Raw genomic sequence first — 15,156 nt, 5'->3', positions numbered from 1 at the left:
GTCTCGAAAAAAACCAAAAAAAAAAAAAAAAAAAAAAAAAAAAGAACCTGGGACCACCAGCCTAGGGTGGCCCCATCTACAATGGGCTAGGCCCTCCCATATCTATCATTAATTAAGAAAATGTCCCCCAGGCTTGCCTACAGCCCCATCTTATGTATTTTCTCAATTCCCTCCTGTCAGATAACTATACCTATGTCAAGTTGATATAAAACTACTCAGGACATAGTGTATTGTGTATTATATATAATATATATTTATATATTATAATATATAATATTTATAATACATGATATTTTTATATATATATATATATAAAGTGTTGTCAGTGTCCTACTTCATAAATGAAAGGAGGATTTAGTTTGTACAACTTACACATACCTAGTTCTATTCATTTGTAAATATCAAATATTGCTTACATTTTTAGAACAGTAAATATATACTTTATCACACCAAAAGGAAAACAGAAATCAACAACCACCCAAAAAAAAGAAAAGTAAGAATTTCCCTATCCCCTTGGTTAAAATGTTAGCAAATATCAAAAGCCAGTAGCGGTAGGTGGACTTTTCTGTCCCGCCAGTTCCCAAATCACGACACAGAGACTTATGAAAGTTCGGCTGATAGCTTAGGCTTGTTTTTAGCTTTTGTAATTTAACCCGTTTCTATTAATCTGTGTGCTGCCCGAGGCTTGTTTGCATCATCTATGTGCTGTCTGTCCACCCTGCTCTCCTGCTTCTCTGTGTCTCCAGCTGGCGACTCTCCCCTTCTTCTTCCCAGTGTTCTCTCTGCTCCGAAAATCCTGCCTTGCTATGGGCCATTTAGCTTTTTATTAAGCCAACCACAGTGAAATATCTTCACATAGTGTAAAGGAATATTCCACAACAAGCAGGGATGGTTGAGGTCTTGGCATTTCCCAGTACTGACAAAGGCTTCTGAATCATTTACTAAAAACTAGCAATAAATCAAGGGTTTCACACATAACTCTTTCCAGCTACACTGATGATAAAAGCATAGTTTGTTTATGATAAATAACATATGTTATTCCAATAGTCTGCTAAGTAAGTAATAAACACACAGGAGGAAGTCTTTGGTGAAATAGGACTTGAATAATGCAAGCTAGATTTAAAAATTAGAATGTACTATTATAATATTGTTTGTATCTTTTTTTTAAGAGCTTCAGGTTTGAGCTTATCAATTAATCTTAGCCAATTACTGACTTAAAAGAATTTAAATGTTACAGTGGTGATAAATGGGTCATGAGTTTAAGTAGACAATGCTGAGTGATTGAACCCAGAGCCTTGTACATGCTAAGAATGTAGCATTATCACCTGACCTGCATCCCCAGATCAAGTATAGCTACTTTTAACCTACTCTTGGCTAGTTTAAACAGGTGTGAAGATTAAACACCAAATTAAAAGAACCAGTATCCTAAAACCATAAACAAAAAACTAGGTACAGAAGTCATTATGATCTGTTCCCTTTCTTTACCATGCTTTTGTTTTTTAATTTTAAAATATGTAAGTCTAGGAGCTGGAGAGAGAGCTTAGCAGTTAAGAGTACTTACTGCTCTTCCAGAGAACCCAAATTCAGTTCCCAGTACCCATGTCAAGTGGCTTCCAACCACCTGACTCCAGCTCCAAGGGATCATACACCTCTGACCTCTGACCTCCCTAGGCACCTGCATTCACATATACATGCCCATATTCTGACACACACCCACATAATTAAAAATTATATATATAAAAGTTTATTACTTATTTACAAAAGTTTATTACAATGCACAGGAGGATCAAGACTAACACTTCATTCTAGCTCTAGGTGGCAGATGTTAGAGCAGGGAATGCAAGGGTTAAATATGAACGGAAGAGGGTCACTGTCATCTCAGGTACAAGGAATAGCAGCTTACATTTTGCCAGATTTCTTTATTTCTTTGTTTTATTGATAATAGTTTTTTTTTTTCATATAGTATATCTGATTATGGTTTGTCCTGTAACGCACCCCAGATCCTCCCAACCCGCCTAAATCCACACCCTTTCTTTCTCTCACTAGAATACAGATATCTAAAAGTATGTATAAGATAAAAACAAACAAAAGACAAAACAGAAGAAAAAGCTTAAGAAGCACATATAAATGCAAAGACACACACATTCACACACACAGCAATCTCGTGAAAACATAAAACTGGAAACTATAATATGCATGCAGTGGACATGTAAGCTTAAAAAGGACAGACGGGCAGGCCCTGACAAAGCATTGTGAGACAGAGAACCTCCAAAAATGCCACTGAGTTCGTTTTGTGTTGGCCATCTCCTGCTGGGCATGGGGCCTGCCCTTAGACCCTGTGAGACTCCGTTTTCCTCTGTGAGTGGCTCTCAATTGGAGGTAGGTTCTGGGTTAGGGAGCCGCCTGTGTCCACTTGCCCTCTTGGCCCCAGGACTCCATGTTTGCCGGATTTCTTAATTCTACTGTAGCCCGTCCTTCCCCACAACCTTGGCTTTTAGCTCCTTGAGTATCTTCTATTCCTTTTTGTTTCTGCTTGAAAACCTTGTCTTCCTCACCTGTCTCTTTGGCCTGCTTCTTGGGCTGTTTCAGGGTTGTTCTTTGTTTTTTGTTTTTGTTTTGTTTGTTTGGGGTTTTTTTTTGTTTTTGTTTTTGTTTTTGTTTTTTTTCCCCTTGCGGGGCGTTTACCCGCCAACCCCACAGTTCCCTAGAGTTTTCTTGAGTTCAAGCAGCAGGAACTATTAGATAAAAGAATTTGGATTGTGGAGATAAACAGATAGAAAATACAGGATAGCCTCGAAAGGGCCTGGAACCTATTCCAACGGCCCCGACTGTCTCTGCCCCAGGGTTTTTATAGAGACGCCAAGGGTTGGAGTAAAAGACCTCCTCCCCCAGCACAGCCAAGTGCAGACCATCTCAGACACCTGCACTCAGGCCCGTGGTCTAATCATCCTCTCTATGCAGATCTGCTGAGTAAAACCATAAGGAACCTGAAAACGGACTCCCACAGCCACCCTTGCAGCCCATGGTGGCACCTGCAGCCCCTTCTCCAGACCCCAATCCTAAGCCTAATTTTTACACTCTGTCTAGTCTTTCATAGCCAGTGCTTACTGCTGACAGTCTCGTCAGGCCTTCAGAAGCTCGGGGACCCAGATATAAAGCACCGTCAGCATCTACCATGACTTGGTGCCCTTGCTTTAATTTTTTGTGCCTCTGTAAGTACGTAACCTCTTTTTCCCTCCTAGTACATAATACTAACATTACCCGTTAGTAAATCGTTTTGTTTTACATATGAAACTATTTCTTTATTTCCCCAGAGTCTGAGATAAATAGGGACTCAGCAAGTGTATGCCGAATGGAACATACAGTATATCCTGATTACAGTTTCTCCCAAAGAGACGTGTCCCATGTAGTGTGTGCTCGGTGTCCTCAAATGCATGTGTCGTGTGGTGAATGCCTGGCACATCCTTTGGTGGAACATGTGGTGGAGCTGTGGTGGCACATGGGTCATGAGGCAGGTTGTTGTGCGTCTCTCCAGCCCAGGAATCCGGACCTCTCCCCGAGGTCGTCTTCCCTGGATCCCTCACTAATACAATAAATGTCATGGGGGGTGTGGGCCTTAAAACTGCAAATGGAGGAAGTAAAGAAGTTCTGTTCTATGTTAGTATGTGCAGTAGGACCCCATAATACATTCTGATGTCTTTCAATATTAGCAAATTCAGTTTATGAATCCATTTTTTAGATAGCATTCAGAGGAACAATCTTCAGAGTTCTTTCGGCATTAAAATTTCTTCTTTTAACTTTAAAAAGAAAATCACCAAAAACAAAAAATTCTTAGGGCTGGGTATGGTTGTGCACACCTTTAATCCCAGCACTTGAGAGGCAGAAGCAGGCAGATTTCTGAGTTCAAGGCCAGCCTGGTCTATGGAGTTAGTTCCAGGACAGCCAGGGCTACACAGAGAAACCCTGTCTTGAAAAAAAAACAAAAAAATAAACAAACAAAAAAATCAGGCCAAGCATGATGGCACACGACTTTAATCCCAGTACTCCGAAAACAAAGGAAGTCCGATCTCTGTGACTTCAAGGGTAGCCTAGTCTACATAGTGAGTTCCCAGCCAGCCAGTAATATATTGTGAGACTATTAAAGAAAGAAAGAAAAAGAGAGAGAGAGAGAGAGAGAGAGAGAGAGAGAGAGAGAGAGAGAGAGAGAGAAACCAGATATATGAAGCTCTTGTGAAGAAAAAAATAAAATTATGAGCTAAAGGAGCAAAGGTTTGGAGAGAATAAGATAAAGAACAATTAAATTGCTGGGTGTGATGGCTCTTGCGTTTAACCCAGCACTCGGGAGGCAGAGGCAGGCAGATCTCTGTGACTTTGAGGCCAGCCTGGTCTACATAGCAACTTCTAGAATAACCGGGGCTACATAGCGAGGTTCTGTCTTAACCAAAACCTTATTTTTATTGTGAGACTTTAAATAATTATAGTGAAATAAGGGTAACGATGGAGTAATAAGGAAAAACCAGTAAACTAAGCATTTTAAGAATTTTACTCTGCTATTGTTCATGTTAGACATTTGTGTCTTGGGAAAATCTTAAATTTGACCTCAGTTTTCTTTACAGAGTGGTTTTATAAGCATTCATGGGATGTAAAACATGAGCATATATAAAAGCTCTTTGTTAGAGGGGGAAGTTGTCAGGGGGAAAATAAACCTTATCCCCACAGGTAAAAATAAGGGTGCCTACTATCACATCACGCAAATTAAATGTTAGATGCCTTGAAGAAGAGAAGCTTTTCCTGAGGAGACCTGTGAGGCTGCTGTAGCTAGCCAGAGGAATGCAGGTCTACAGAACAGTCTAAAGTAGTGGTTCTCAACCTAGGAGTCGAGACCCCAAACCCTTTCAGGGGGTCGTATATCAGATATTTGCATTACAGTTTGTAACTGTAGCAAAATGACAGGTATGAAGTAGCAACAAAGTAATTTTGCGGTTGGGGGTCACCACAACATGAGGAACTGTGTTAAAGGGGTGCAGCAGCAGGGCTGTTGAAAAGCACTGCTCTAGAGCCTTGCAGCTTTCCATTTAGCGACTCCTGTGAGAATTCAGACTGTTCTGGGGATTATAGAGGCAGTAACACCATGCGTGACTGGCCGCCCGGCAGTGGGCTTAAGCAGTGCACTCTAGAAGGGCCTCAGTCTTCCACAAGCCTGTGGAAACTTTCTGAGACCTCAGTTTGGGTGGCAAGGGGGCTCTGGTTATTTGTTCAGTCGTTTTTGTGGTAAGTTAAGTATTTCAGTATGCTAATTGGTGATGGATTAATTAGACCCAGTTCAAGGCTGGTTTTCCTCAGAATATCCTTCTACCTGTTTGCACTTGTATTACTCATTTTGAAAATATGTGGTTTTCACTTTAATGTAGACTGTGAATGCTACACATATGCTCTTGAACTCTCTCTGCAGATGTGGAAGTGCTGTGGGATGGTCTGTATGTCAAATGTGTTGCTGATTGGTCAATGAATAAATCACTGATTGGCAGTGGCCAGGCAGGAAGTATAGGCGGGACTAACAGAGAGGAAAATTGAGAGAACAGGAAGCTGGGAGGAGAGACACTGCCAGCCGCCATCAGGATAAGGAAGATGTAAAGTACCGGTAAGCCACAAGCCACGTGGCAAGGTATAGATTAATAGAAATGGATTAATTTAAGCTGTAAGAACAGTTAGCAAGAAGCCTGCCACGGCCATACAGTTTGTAACCAATATAAGTCTCTGTGTTTACTTGGTCGGGTTTGAGCGGCTTGGGACTGGCGGGTGAGAGAGATTTGTCCTGACTGTGGGCCAGGCAGGAAGACTCTAGCAACAGTAGACCTAGCTTGAGAACCCACAGTAATCAAGTACAGCCATGGGGTAGCCATGAATGCCACTCAACACCAGCTGATGAGACCATATTATTAGCTGTTGTTCCAAGCTCAGAACCTAATGTCTCAGCTCCTCAGGGGCAGGCTCTCTGCTGTACATCTCAACCTCCTAGGTCCTTAACAACATACCCAGCTCTTGCCAGGCCCTGCCCACTATACTACACATACTATGGCCTAGATACTGCTCCACCCTCACCTCACCCCCCACTCCTCCCACCCCCCATTACAACTTGCAATGCCGTACTGTCTAGAGACTCCTGTTGCCATGCTCACACTTCAGCACAGACTTCCCGGCGCTGCTGAAACCAGCCTAGATGAGCCCCAGTTAATGACATCTGCATGAACCTTGTGATTTGAACTGCTCACCGTCCCTGCGGGAGCCAGTCTATAGCCAAGTTGTCTCCCTAGACATTCTGGGTTTCTTCCCATTGCAGGTACCTGCTGCTAGGATCCCAGTAGGTGCCAAAACCAGCTCAGGAGAGTTCCACCTCCAGTTATGCCCAACTCAAAATTCCACAGAGACACAAGGGGAGATTATAATGGAAAAAGGAGTCTAACTGCCCTTACCCTCTGCTGAGAATAAGCTCAGGAAACATTGAGTAATGTTGGTAGTGCTTGGTACTGTGACACCGATTTTTCATTGATAGGCAATGTGAAACACTGTTTCTATTCTGAGTGGTGCTGAGTGAAAATGCAACTCTGTTTACCTACCTGTCACCAGCCATCTCAGATGCCATTTCTAAAGCTCCACACCATTCATTTAACAATCTAATCAGTTGGGAAAGTTGGCACACTCAGAGATGGATGGCCCTGGTCTTTCATGGAGAAAATGTCCAGCTGACAGGAGGTCTGTAAGCTCCGGTGACAGACGGCTCTCATTGTCCCTCAGCCAAAGTGAGTCCTTTGTATCTGCTGAGTCTGTCTGGAGTCACATTTCCTCCCAGGGACCATGAGCTGACCAGCCATCTTAGATACACCTCGAGTATCCTGTGACTCGCTTTGGATTTTTGGATTTTTATTGTCTTGACTGGGGGAATTTCCCAGCCTCTTCCAGGGCCTTCTGTTCTTTGGAGTGAAAGCTTTGCTTCTGCATACAGATTCAGACTTGGAGGCGGGCAGCTTCCCTTCTGTTTTTGTGGGGTGCTGACTCATTTTCCCCAGATACTTGTTCAGATGCAGCCTGCTAGATCCCTTGATCTCCCTTGCCAAGTGACAGGAAGGCATTTTTGAAGTATTGGAGCCTTTTGCTGGGGTTTTATCCAGCTGTCCTTGTTTGGTGTCTTGGCAAGAGAGTGCCTAGCATTTGTGCAGAATTCACCCCATTATTTCTCTTCCTGCATCTCAAGTGGAACCAGGTTAACAAGTGATAGAAGATTAAATCCAGATGATTTGCAATAAGAAATCTGTTGTAAAAAAGAGCTTTGCTTGTAAAGACTGCTCACAATGAGACTATGCAAATGCATCTATATCACACGCTTTCCCGGGCCTCACACTCTCAGTTCTGAGGCAGGGCAAGGCTGTTCATGGTTAGCTTTTGATTTAGTCAGTATTTCTGTTTTAAATTAGCAGAAGCTCACCAAAGCATAAAAGAAATTAGGTCTCCAAGAGGGCCTGCCCCATAATCACCTGTGTTTCCTGGCCCAACAGAGAGGATGAATGCAGTGCACTGGCTTTGGCCTGGGAGTTGATTGTTTGGCTGTATGCTATCAGAGCAGAAATGACTGACATGCTTGTTAATTTCAGGAAAACTGTGATTTGGAGAAGATAAAGCCTGAAGCCAGGCGATACTTGGAAAAGTCAATTAAAATGGGAAAGAGGAATGGACTCCATCTTTCAGAGCAAGTAAGAAATGTGAGTTTATGTTTCTTTTTATTTATTATTGATAAATGTTGTTCTTTGACAATTATACATATGTGTAAGATGCATCTTAATTACTCTCGCACACACATACTCTCTTATCTCCTTCTACTCCTGTCCTTTTCTTATTTAGGAGAAAGAGAAAAAATGCAACAGAACCAACAAATAGGCAAATAGATGAATTTTAATAGAATAACTCATGATAAAAATCCATTTACAGTATATTTGATATTAGGTTCTTTTACTTTTTTTTATAAAGATTTATCTTATTTTCTAATTATATGTGTGTGTCTGTGGGTGTGTATGTGTGTGTGCTGATACCCACAGGGGCCAGAAAAGAGCCTCAGTGCCCTAGAGTTTCAGTTACAGGAGTGGTTGTGAGCTGCCCAGTGTGGGTGCTGGGAACTGAACAAGGGTCCTCTGGAAGAACAGCAAGCACTCTTAACCCATCCCCCACCCCCTGCTTCAACTCTTAAAACTCCTGCTAACCTCATTAGTAACTGAACAACTTCTAACTCAATTGTTCTCCCCCCCGACCCTACCCCTGGGCCCCTTCTTTTAAAGTAGGATCTCACTATGTAACCCTATTTGACCTGGAACTCGCTGTGCCGACCAGGCTGGCCTCAGACTCAGATCCCCCTGCCTCTGCCTCTGTCTTCAGAGTGCTGGGATTACAGATGTGTGCCACCATGCCTGGCAACCTCACTGCTCTTTAATCCTCTCCGTGTTTTTTTTTTTTATTTTATGTATATCAGGCTAATTTCCTTTGCTATGTTTTATATTCTTAAAAAGTAAATTCCACTTCTGTTTCTGTTCAGAAAGGGGCAGGCCTCCCATGAGTATCAATAAAGCATGGCATATCAAGTTGAGGTAGGACTAAGCCCCTCCCCTCATATTAAGGTTGGGCAAGGCAACTCAGTATGAGGAATGGGTTCCCAAAAGCCTGCCAAAGCATCAGGGAAGGCCCTGCTCCCACTGCTAAGAGTCCCACAAATAGATAGTGGGGGGTATGGGGAGGTGGGAGAGGGAATGGGAGGACAGGAGAGAGGAAACTATGGTCATGATGTAAAATAAATGAACTAATTTAACTAATTTTTAAAAATGAAAGCATGAGGTTTTTGTTAAAAAGAAAAACCAACAGGATAAACTAAAAGTACTAGGAAAACATAGAGGAAAAAAATGGAGAATTATGGACAGTAAAAAAAAAAAATAGAAGACAAGCAAAAGAAAGAAAAAAAAGTAAATTCCAGATTTCAGTAGCTGGTTGATCTTGATCACACAGAGATAGGGCACTCTTAATAAAACCCATACTGGTAAAGAGTTTGAAAACCAGCATTTTAGGATAGGACACCCTGTGATTAATACACACCACTTACATGAAGAGAGATTAGCCACTGAAAATCGCTGCTCAAACATTTTCTTGGGTGAGTCAAATCAAGACTTCCAGGTTCTGTGATAAGCTCAGCTGCTTAATTGACCTCATTCATTTGGACAGGAAATAAAATCCTTGATTTATTTCCAGGTCATTCCTGAAGACTGCAGAAATAAGTTTGACAGACATCCAAACCAAGTTTTATTTGGTGACTGATGTCATCCTGGAAGATAGTGTTGAAGGTGCCATGGAGATGTCAGCATCTTTCTGCCACCTGACTGTCCTTTGATCACTCTGTTTCCTGGTCATCCTAATTGGGTGGATGGTGTCACCCTTTGACTTCCTAGTCAACCCCCTGTTCTCTTGGGTGCATGAAAATTATAGTAATTAAGCTATGGTTGGTTGCAGCAAACAGAATTGCATTTAAGCAACTTAAGGAAGTTGGAAGGTTTTAGAGGTAGATGGCCAAACCTAAACCCCAGCATTCCAGACATACATAGAGCTGTGTCTCTGGGTCTCAGTTCCCCACAGCAGATCCTTTACCAAAGTCCCACTTTGAGAACTACTTTGTGTCCAGTAGATTGCGTTACCCAGCTTTGTCAGAAGAATGAGATTATTTTACATTTTTTTCTTGCGGTTCTCTATCATCGCCTTGGATCTCCTACCCATTGCTTTTACAGAATTGTTAGAGGGGTGCCAGGCATGGAATCAGTCATTACTGCAGGAAGATGGTACAGTGACCTAGTTGGTACAGATGGCACAATCCTAGAATGTTCACTATCAGGTCCTATTTGAACTATGTGGCTGCTGTAGAATGGGAAGGGGGAAGATTGGGGGAGTGATGGGTGTGTTCTAAGACAGTGTTGAGCAAAGTATTTCGGCAGTAGTAGACAGACTGACTGACAGCAGCTTTTTTGCAGGGTGCATTTCTAAGAAAGGACTTCTGAGAGAAGACAGAATCCTGACTTCATGTATAATTGAAACATGTTGGCCGATAGCAATGAAAATGAAAGGTTTTTTTCATTGTTAATGCCCTGTCTGTCTTCCTTCCTTTTAGGAAATCAAATCAATGAAGAAAAGAATGAGTGAGCTATGCATTGACTTCAATAAAAACCTCAATGAGGATGATACTTTCCTCGTATTTTCCAAGGCTGAACTTGGTAAAATTCTGATGTTTGCTACATTAGATTATATCACCTTGCAGATTCCAACCTAAATTAAAATCCAAAGAATTCTTTTAAAAATTGTCTAGTATCAGGGCTGGAGTCATGGTCAACAGTTAAGAGCTCTGGCTACTCTTGCCGAGGACCCAGGTTTGATTCCCAGCCCCCCCGTGGTTCATCTTTCTTGGTAACTTACACTGGTGTTTATTATCAGCCTTCAAGCCTTGACAGTTTTTCTGCCTCTCCATGTCTCCCACACTGTAAACTAGTCTCTTACTCTGGGGTCTTTTATTTTTTCGGCTTAATTTTGCCTGTTCAAATACCATCTGCACAGGTGCCCTGAAACAGTTTCCTGTTTGAAACTGTCGTCTCCCAGCCACCTGGCCCATCACTGCTTCCCCCATTCCAATACAGGACAAATAAGACTGTACAATTGTCCTCTCACTTGGATTTCAGGCACCACACCAGGTCCCTCGAGCTGCCTGAAAGCACTGTGCCCATGCTCAGTAAGCCTGTATATGTGGGAGATTGATGCATGAGAAAATGACTTTTTGCAGGTGCTCTTCCTGATGACTTCATTGAGAGTTTAGAAAAAACAGATGGTGAGAAGTACAAGGTGACCTTGAAGTATCCCCACTATTTTCCTGTCATGAAGAAATGTTGTGTCCCTGAAACAAGAAGGAAGATGGAGATGGCTTTTCATACCAGGTGCAGACAGGTACCATGAATGTCTTTATTTTGATCCTAACTGAAGATCTTAAGGAAAGGATAGATACTTCATTTTGCCAATCTCGAAGTCAGCTCATTAACTGATGTTCCTGTTTGCATGTGCATTGCGTTGACTAATTCCACACACCTACAAAACTTCCAGTCTTTTCATTTCTTCATTGTCAGCTTGTTGGCATGCCACAAACTAGACTGTTGTAGTGAAAATAGAAGAGATAGAAACAAACAAGAAGTTGTATTCATTTTCTGCATTTGAAGTCCAAAGCTGGTAAAGCATCTCTCCCTCCTTAACAAGTAACTACCAAGGTAGATTCTGGAAATTACTATTCGTCAGCCTGTTGGGAAGAATGGAGAAAGTATAGATCACACATCTTTAAAACACTGTCTCAAGAAACTTTTTTTTAAACTTAAGAGAAAAAAAAAAAAACAACGTACAGATAGCACCCATCAACTCCAGTCCTACCCGTTAACTCAGACTCTCCATGTAGTCATATCTAGCTACAAGGGAGGCTGTAGTCTTTGGTTGACAACTGTTTGCTAGGCTCGGAGTTTTATTTTGAAAGGACGGAATTAAAATTGATTCTGAATCAACTACCCAGCTCACCAGAGTCCTGGCTACCCAAGTAACCATGAATGTCTTGTCTTTCATAGACCGTGTGTCAAGCCCCAGTCGTCCATTTATTGTCTTGGGCTCAGACATTGGGCTCTGCCATCCAGTTTTCCCCATTTGAGTTTCTCATGATGTAGCAGCCTACAAAAGGAAAGACACGTCATTAGCCCTCTCACCCCCAACCCACACCCAGTGCTGGAATAGGAACAGAATAATCACATCAGAGCGAAGACACTCTTGAAAAAAAGGCCAGGACAAGCCAGGTGTAGTAGTGCACACTCCTAAGCCCAGAGAAGCAGATGACTCCCTGAGTTTGAGGCCAGCCTGGTACATAGAGCAAGCTCAGGCCAGCCAAGGATACCTGCCTGGTGCGACCTTGTTTTGAAAAACAAGACGAGGAGGAACAGGAACATGGGAGATATATAGAAATTTTCAAAAATAATTTGGCAAGAAGTCCTTTACCAGTTGTATTCCGTGCCCCCTACATTAGCTTATAGGGGGTTCTTTCTTGACTGTTTCCTTCCATGGCCGTGTCTTAAGGGATTGCTAGATAGAGTCCTACTGGTGCCAGTTTGAAATACAAGGGTTAGGTTAGGAACCAAATAGCCACAATATTTTGCATGTCCTTGGTAATAAATAGTTTATAGTACCTTAGAGTTTATGAAGAGCTTACAGCTGTCTCTGAAGTGTAAATGTTATAAATTATTTCAGGAGTAACATACCACATTTTCAGATTCTCTCAGTGCTGAAATGGAAACAGTAGTTCCGATGGTCTAAAACTATCCGACCGTGTCACAGCCTCCTCACTCATGCAGTGACTGTTTAGTGCTTTGCGTCCAGTTGATTCTTTTCTTCTGTTTCTGTTGTTCCTGTTACTAGGAAAACACTGAGATTCTGCAACAGCTCCTTCCACTGCGCGCACAAGTGGCCAGACTTCTCGGCTATAACACCCATGCTGACTTTGTCCTTGAACTAAACACTGCAAAGAGCACAAGCCACGTGGCAGCCTTTCTAGGTCAGTCCTTTGTTTATCAAGGGTCAGTTGTGTGGTTTTTGTTTCCTTTGCCCTGTGACATCTTACTGCATTCTACCACCTTAACATCGGCCTCAGCCAGGCACCTAGGCTGCCTTTGGAATCCTAGTGTCAGGAGAAGGGTGTTCTCAGCTCTTCCCTTGATGAACTCACAGCTCTTGGGGCTGCTATCTCTTATCTACTGGGACGGTGACTCTATGTTTACACATAGTGGGAATGGGCTCACAGGACTGTTAGTTCATTGCCTTTACTCACTGCCACTAGGTCTTTGAAACTGTGCAGTGACTACTGATATATGTATGAAAGAAGCTGAGGGTATGGTAAAAATGAAAACAGAGCATACCTAAATAAAAAAACTGGCACTTCACCCTCCAAAGTCCACTTTTTAATATATAAAGGTACTATAGAGTACATCTAATTACCTAATTACTGTAGTCACATTCATTTTAAGTCTTTTTCATACATCTTTTTCTTTCTCTTTTTAAGTAAGATCACCTAGGCCTGGTGGCCCTGCCTTTAATCCTAGCATGCCAACAGATCTCTGTGAGTTCAAGGCCAGCTTGGTCTGCATCATGAGTTCTAAGCCAGCCTCAGCTACACAGTGAGACCCAGTCTCAAAGAGAAAACAGTAAGAGCTAAGGTTTCTGGTCCAGGGAGATGGGTCAGTGAACACAGTGCCTACTACATAAAAATGAGGACTGGAACCTACATCCCTGTAAAAGCCAGGCAAGCATGGTGGCCACCTGTGACCCCATACTCAGTGGGCAGAGGCAGGGCATCCGTAGGGCGAGCAGGCTGGCCAGGCCAGCCAGTTAACAAGCAAGGGTTCACTTGAGAGACCCTGCTTCAATAAAGTGTAGAGTCAGCTCTGGGCTTCCACACATGTGCCCACACACATGTAAGCACAGATGCATGCATAGTGTACACAAATGTATGCCCTGCCTCCTAAGTACTGGGGTTAAAAGCACATACTACCACACCTAACACCAACTTTAAAATGCTGTTAAAATTACTTTATTCTCCTTTGACAAAATGTCAAAAGAATTTACCTTTGATAGTCGTTTATTAACATTAAGTTGGAACTGATTAATAATGAATTAAAACTGGTCATGGTAGTACACACCTGTAATCCAAGTAGTCAGGAGACTGAGCCAGGAGGATGCCATGAATTCGAAGCCAATTGGGTTATGTAACAAGTACCATGTCAGAGAGCTACGGTGTGAGACTCTTGTGGTGATATTTTAATTATGCTGAAATATGATTTTATTTGTATGTTAATAAATAAAGTTTGCCTGGAGATCAGAGGTCATTAGTGAGCCGGGAATAGAAGTCAGGTGGTGGTAGCCCACGCCTTTAATCAGATCACATGGCAGGCAGAGTCTCTGTGTGGTCAAGGACACAGCCAAGCGTGGTGACACATGCCTTTAATCCCAGTACCAACCATAGAGACCAGGAGGTCTGTATAGATAGGCAGTAATGAGGAAGTCATGTGGCTGGGTTTAGAGCCAATGAGAAGGCAGAACAGGAAAGCAATAAAAAGACAGGACACAGGAAGAAGGTCTCTCTCTTAGGGGAAGGATAGCAGCGAGTGGTAAGATAAGGTGGTCTTGGCTCTTCGCTAGTGCTCTGACCTCTTGGGCTTCTAACTCCATATTTGGCTCTGTGTTTCTTATTTAATAAGACTGTTTATAGACCCTGTCTCAATAAACTAAAGAATCAAAATAAAATGATAAAATAGGTTAAGAAATCAGCTTTTAGCCCCAGATTTACTCCACCGCTGTTTCTCAATAGTGGTGTCATGGTTCACTTGTGTATGTGCTGGAATCGTGTACAACCGATCACAGGTACCCCACCAGTGACAGCCTACAATTCACTTGTGCATTTGTGAGACACTGGAAGTAACTACCTTGGGTAGGAGCAGAAGGCCTCATGAATGGCAGAAGCACAGAAATGGTAGGATGGAGGCCTTTCCCCAGAGCCTCCACTTGATGGAAAGAGCAGAGATGGTAACTGCTGTGAGGTCTGAGGCATGTTCCCAGGAGGGTGGCCCAGCTCTCTTTCTTCACAGCATTCTTTGGGCGGCTGCCACCATCTCACAAATCTTTGGGCCTCCTCTAACCCATGTCCAACACAGACCCAAGCATATCTTTATCTTCACGTAGTTAACAAGTTGTGAAAAGAAATACAAAAGAGCTTGTTCAGTCCGTTTTTTAAAGCAAATAATCAGAATTTGACTTCAGTATTCAATTGTAGTGACCAGCAATTTCTTCAGCTGAAATCTAGAACTGCTATCCAAATCCTCTTCCTCCTCCTCCATAAATCCCAGAATGGGCCTGGGGAAGGCAGGCCAGACCCATGGTCAAATGTGCAGAGCAGTTTTAGATGTTGTTGCCTGCAGGTCACAGGAGGTGTTGTTTTAGGAGCATAGCCTTGCTGAGGAATAAGCACTCAAGCTTAGTTTTTCCTTTGCTTTGTTCTGAACTGTAATA

The 15,156-nt window shown here is 42.5% G+C and overlaps 1 protein-coding gene across 1 annotated transcript in view; it reads left to right on the top strand.

The window, feature by feature from the left end:
• Nln (neurolysin) overlaps positions 1-15,156 on the top strand; it is a 101,233-nt gene that overhangs the window by 50,603 nt on the left and 35,474 nt on the right. The window contains exons 4-7 of the mRNA XM_052743413.1: positions 7,650-7,757; positions 10,193-10,295; positions 10,856-11,016; positions 12,514-12,649. Of these exons, the coding sequence (XP_052599373.1) occupies positions 7,650-7,757; positions 10,193-10,295; positions 10,856-11,016; positions 12,514-12,649 (508 nt within the window). The remainder of the gene's footprint in view (positions 1-7,649; positions 7,758-10,192; positions 10,296-10,855; positions 11,017-12,513; positions 12,650-15,156) is intronic.

This window comes from Peromyscus californicus, unplaced genomic scaffold (assembly GCF_007827085.1).
Source record: "Peromyscus californicus insignis strain IS unplaced genomic scaffold, ASM782708v3 Scaffold_18__1_contigs__length_77618521, whole genome shotgun sequence".
In the NCBI taxonomy this organism is placed as follows: Eukaryota; Metazoa; Chordata; class Mammalia; order Rodentia; family Cricetidae; genus Peromyscus; species Peromyscus californicus.
Note: the sequence above shows the minus strand (reverse complement) of the source record. Positions and strands in the feature narration are given on the sequence as shown.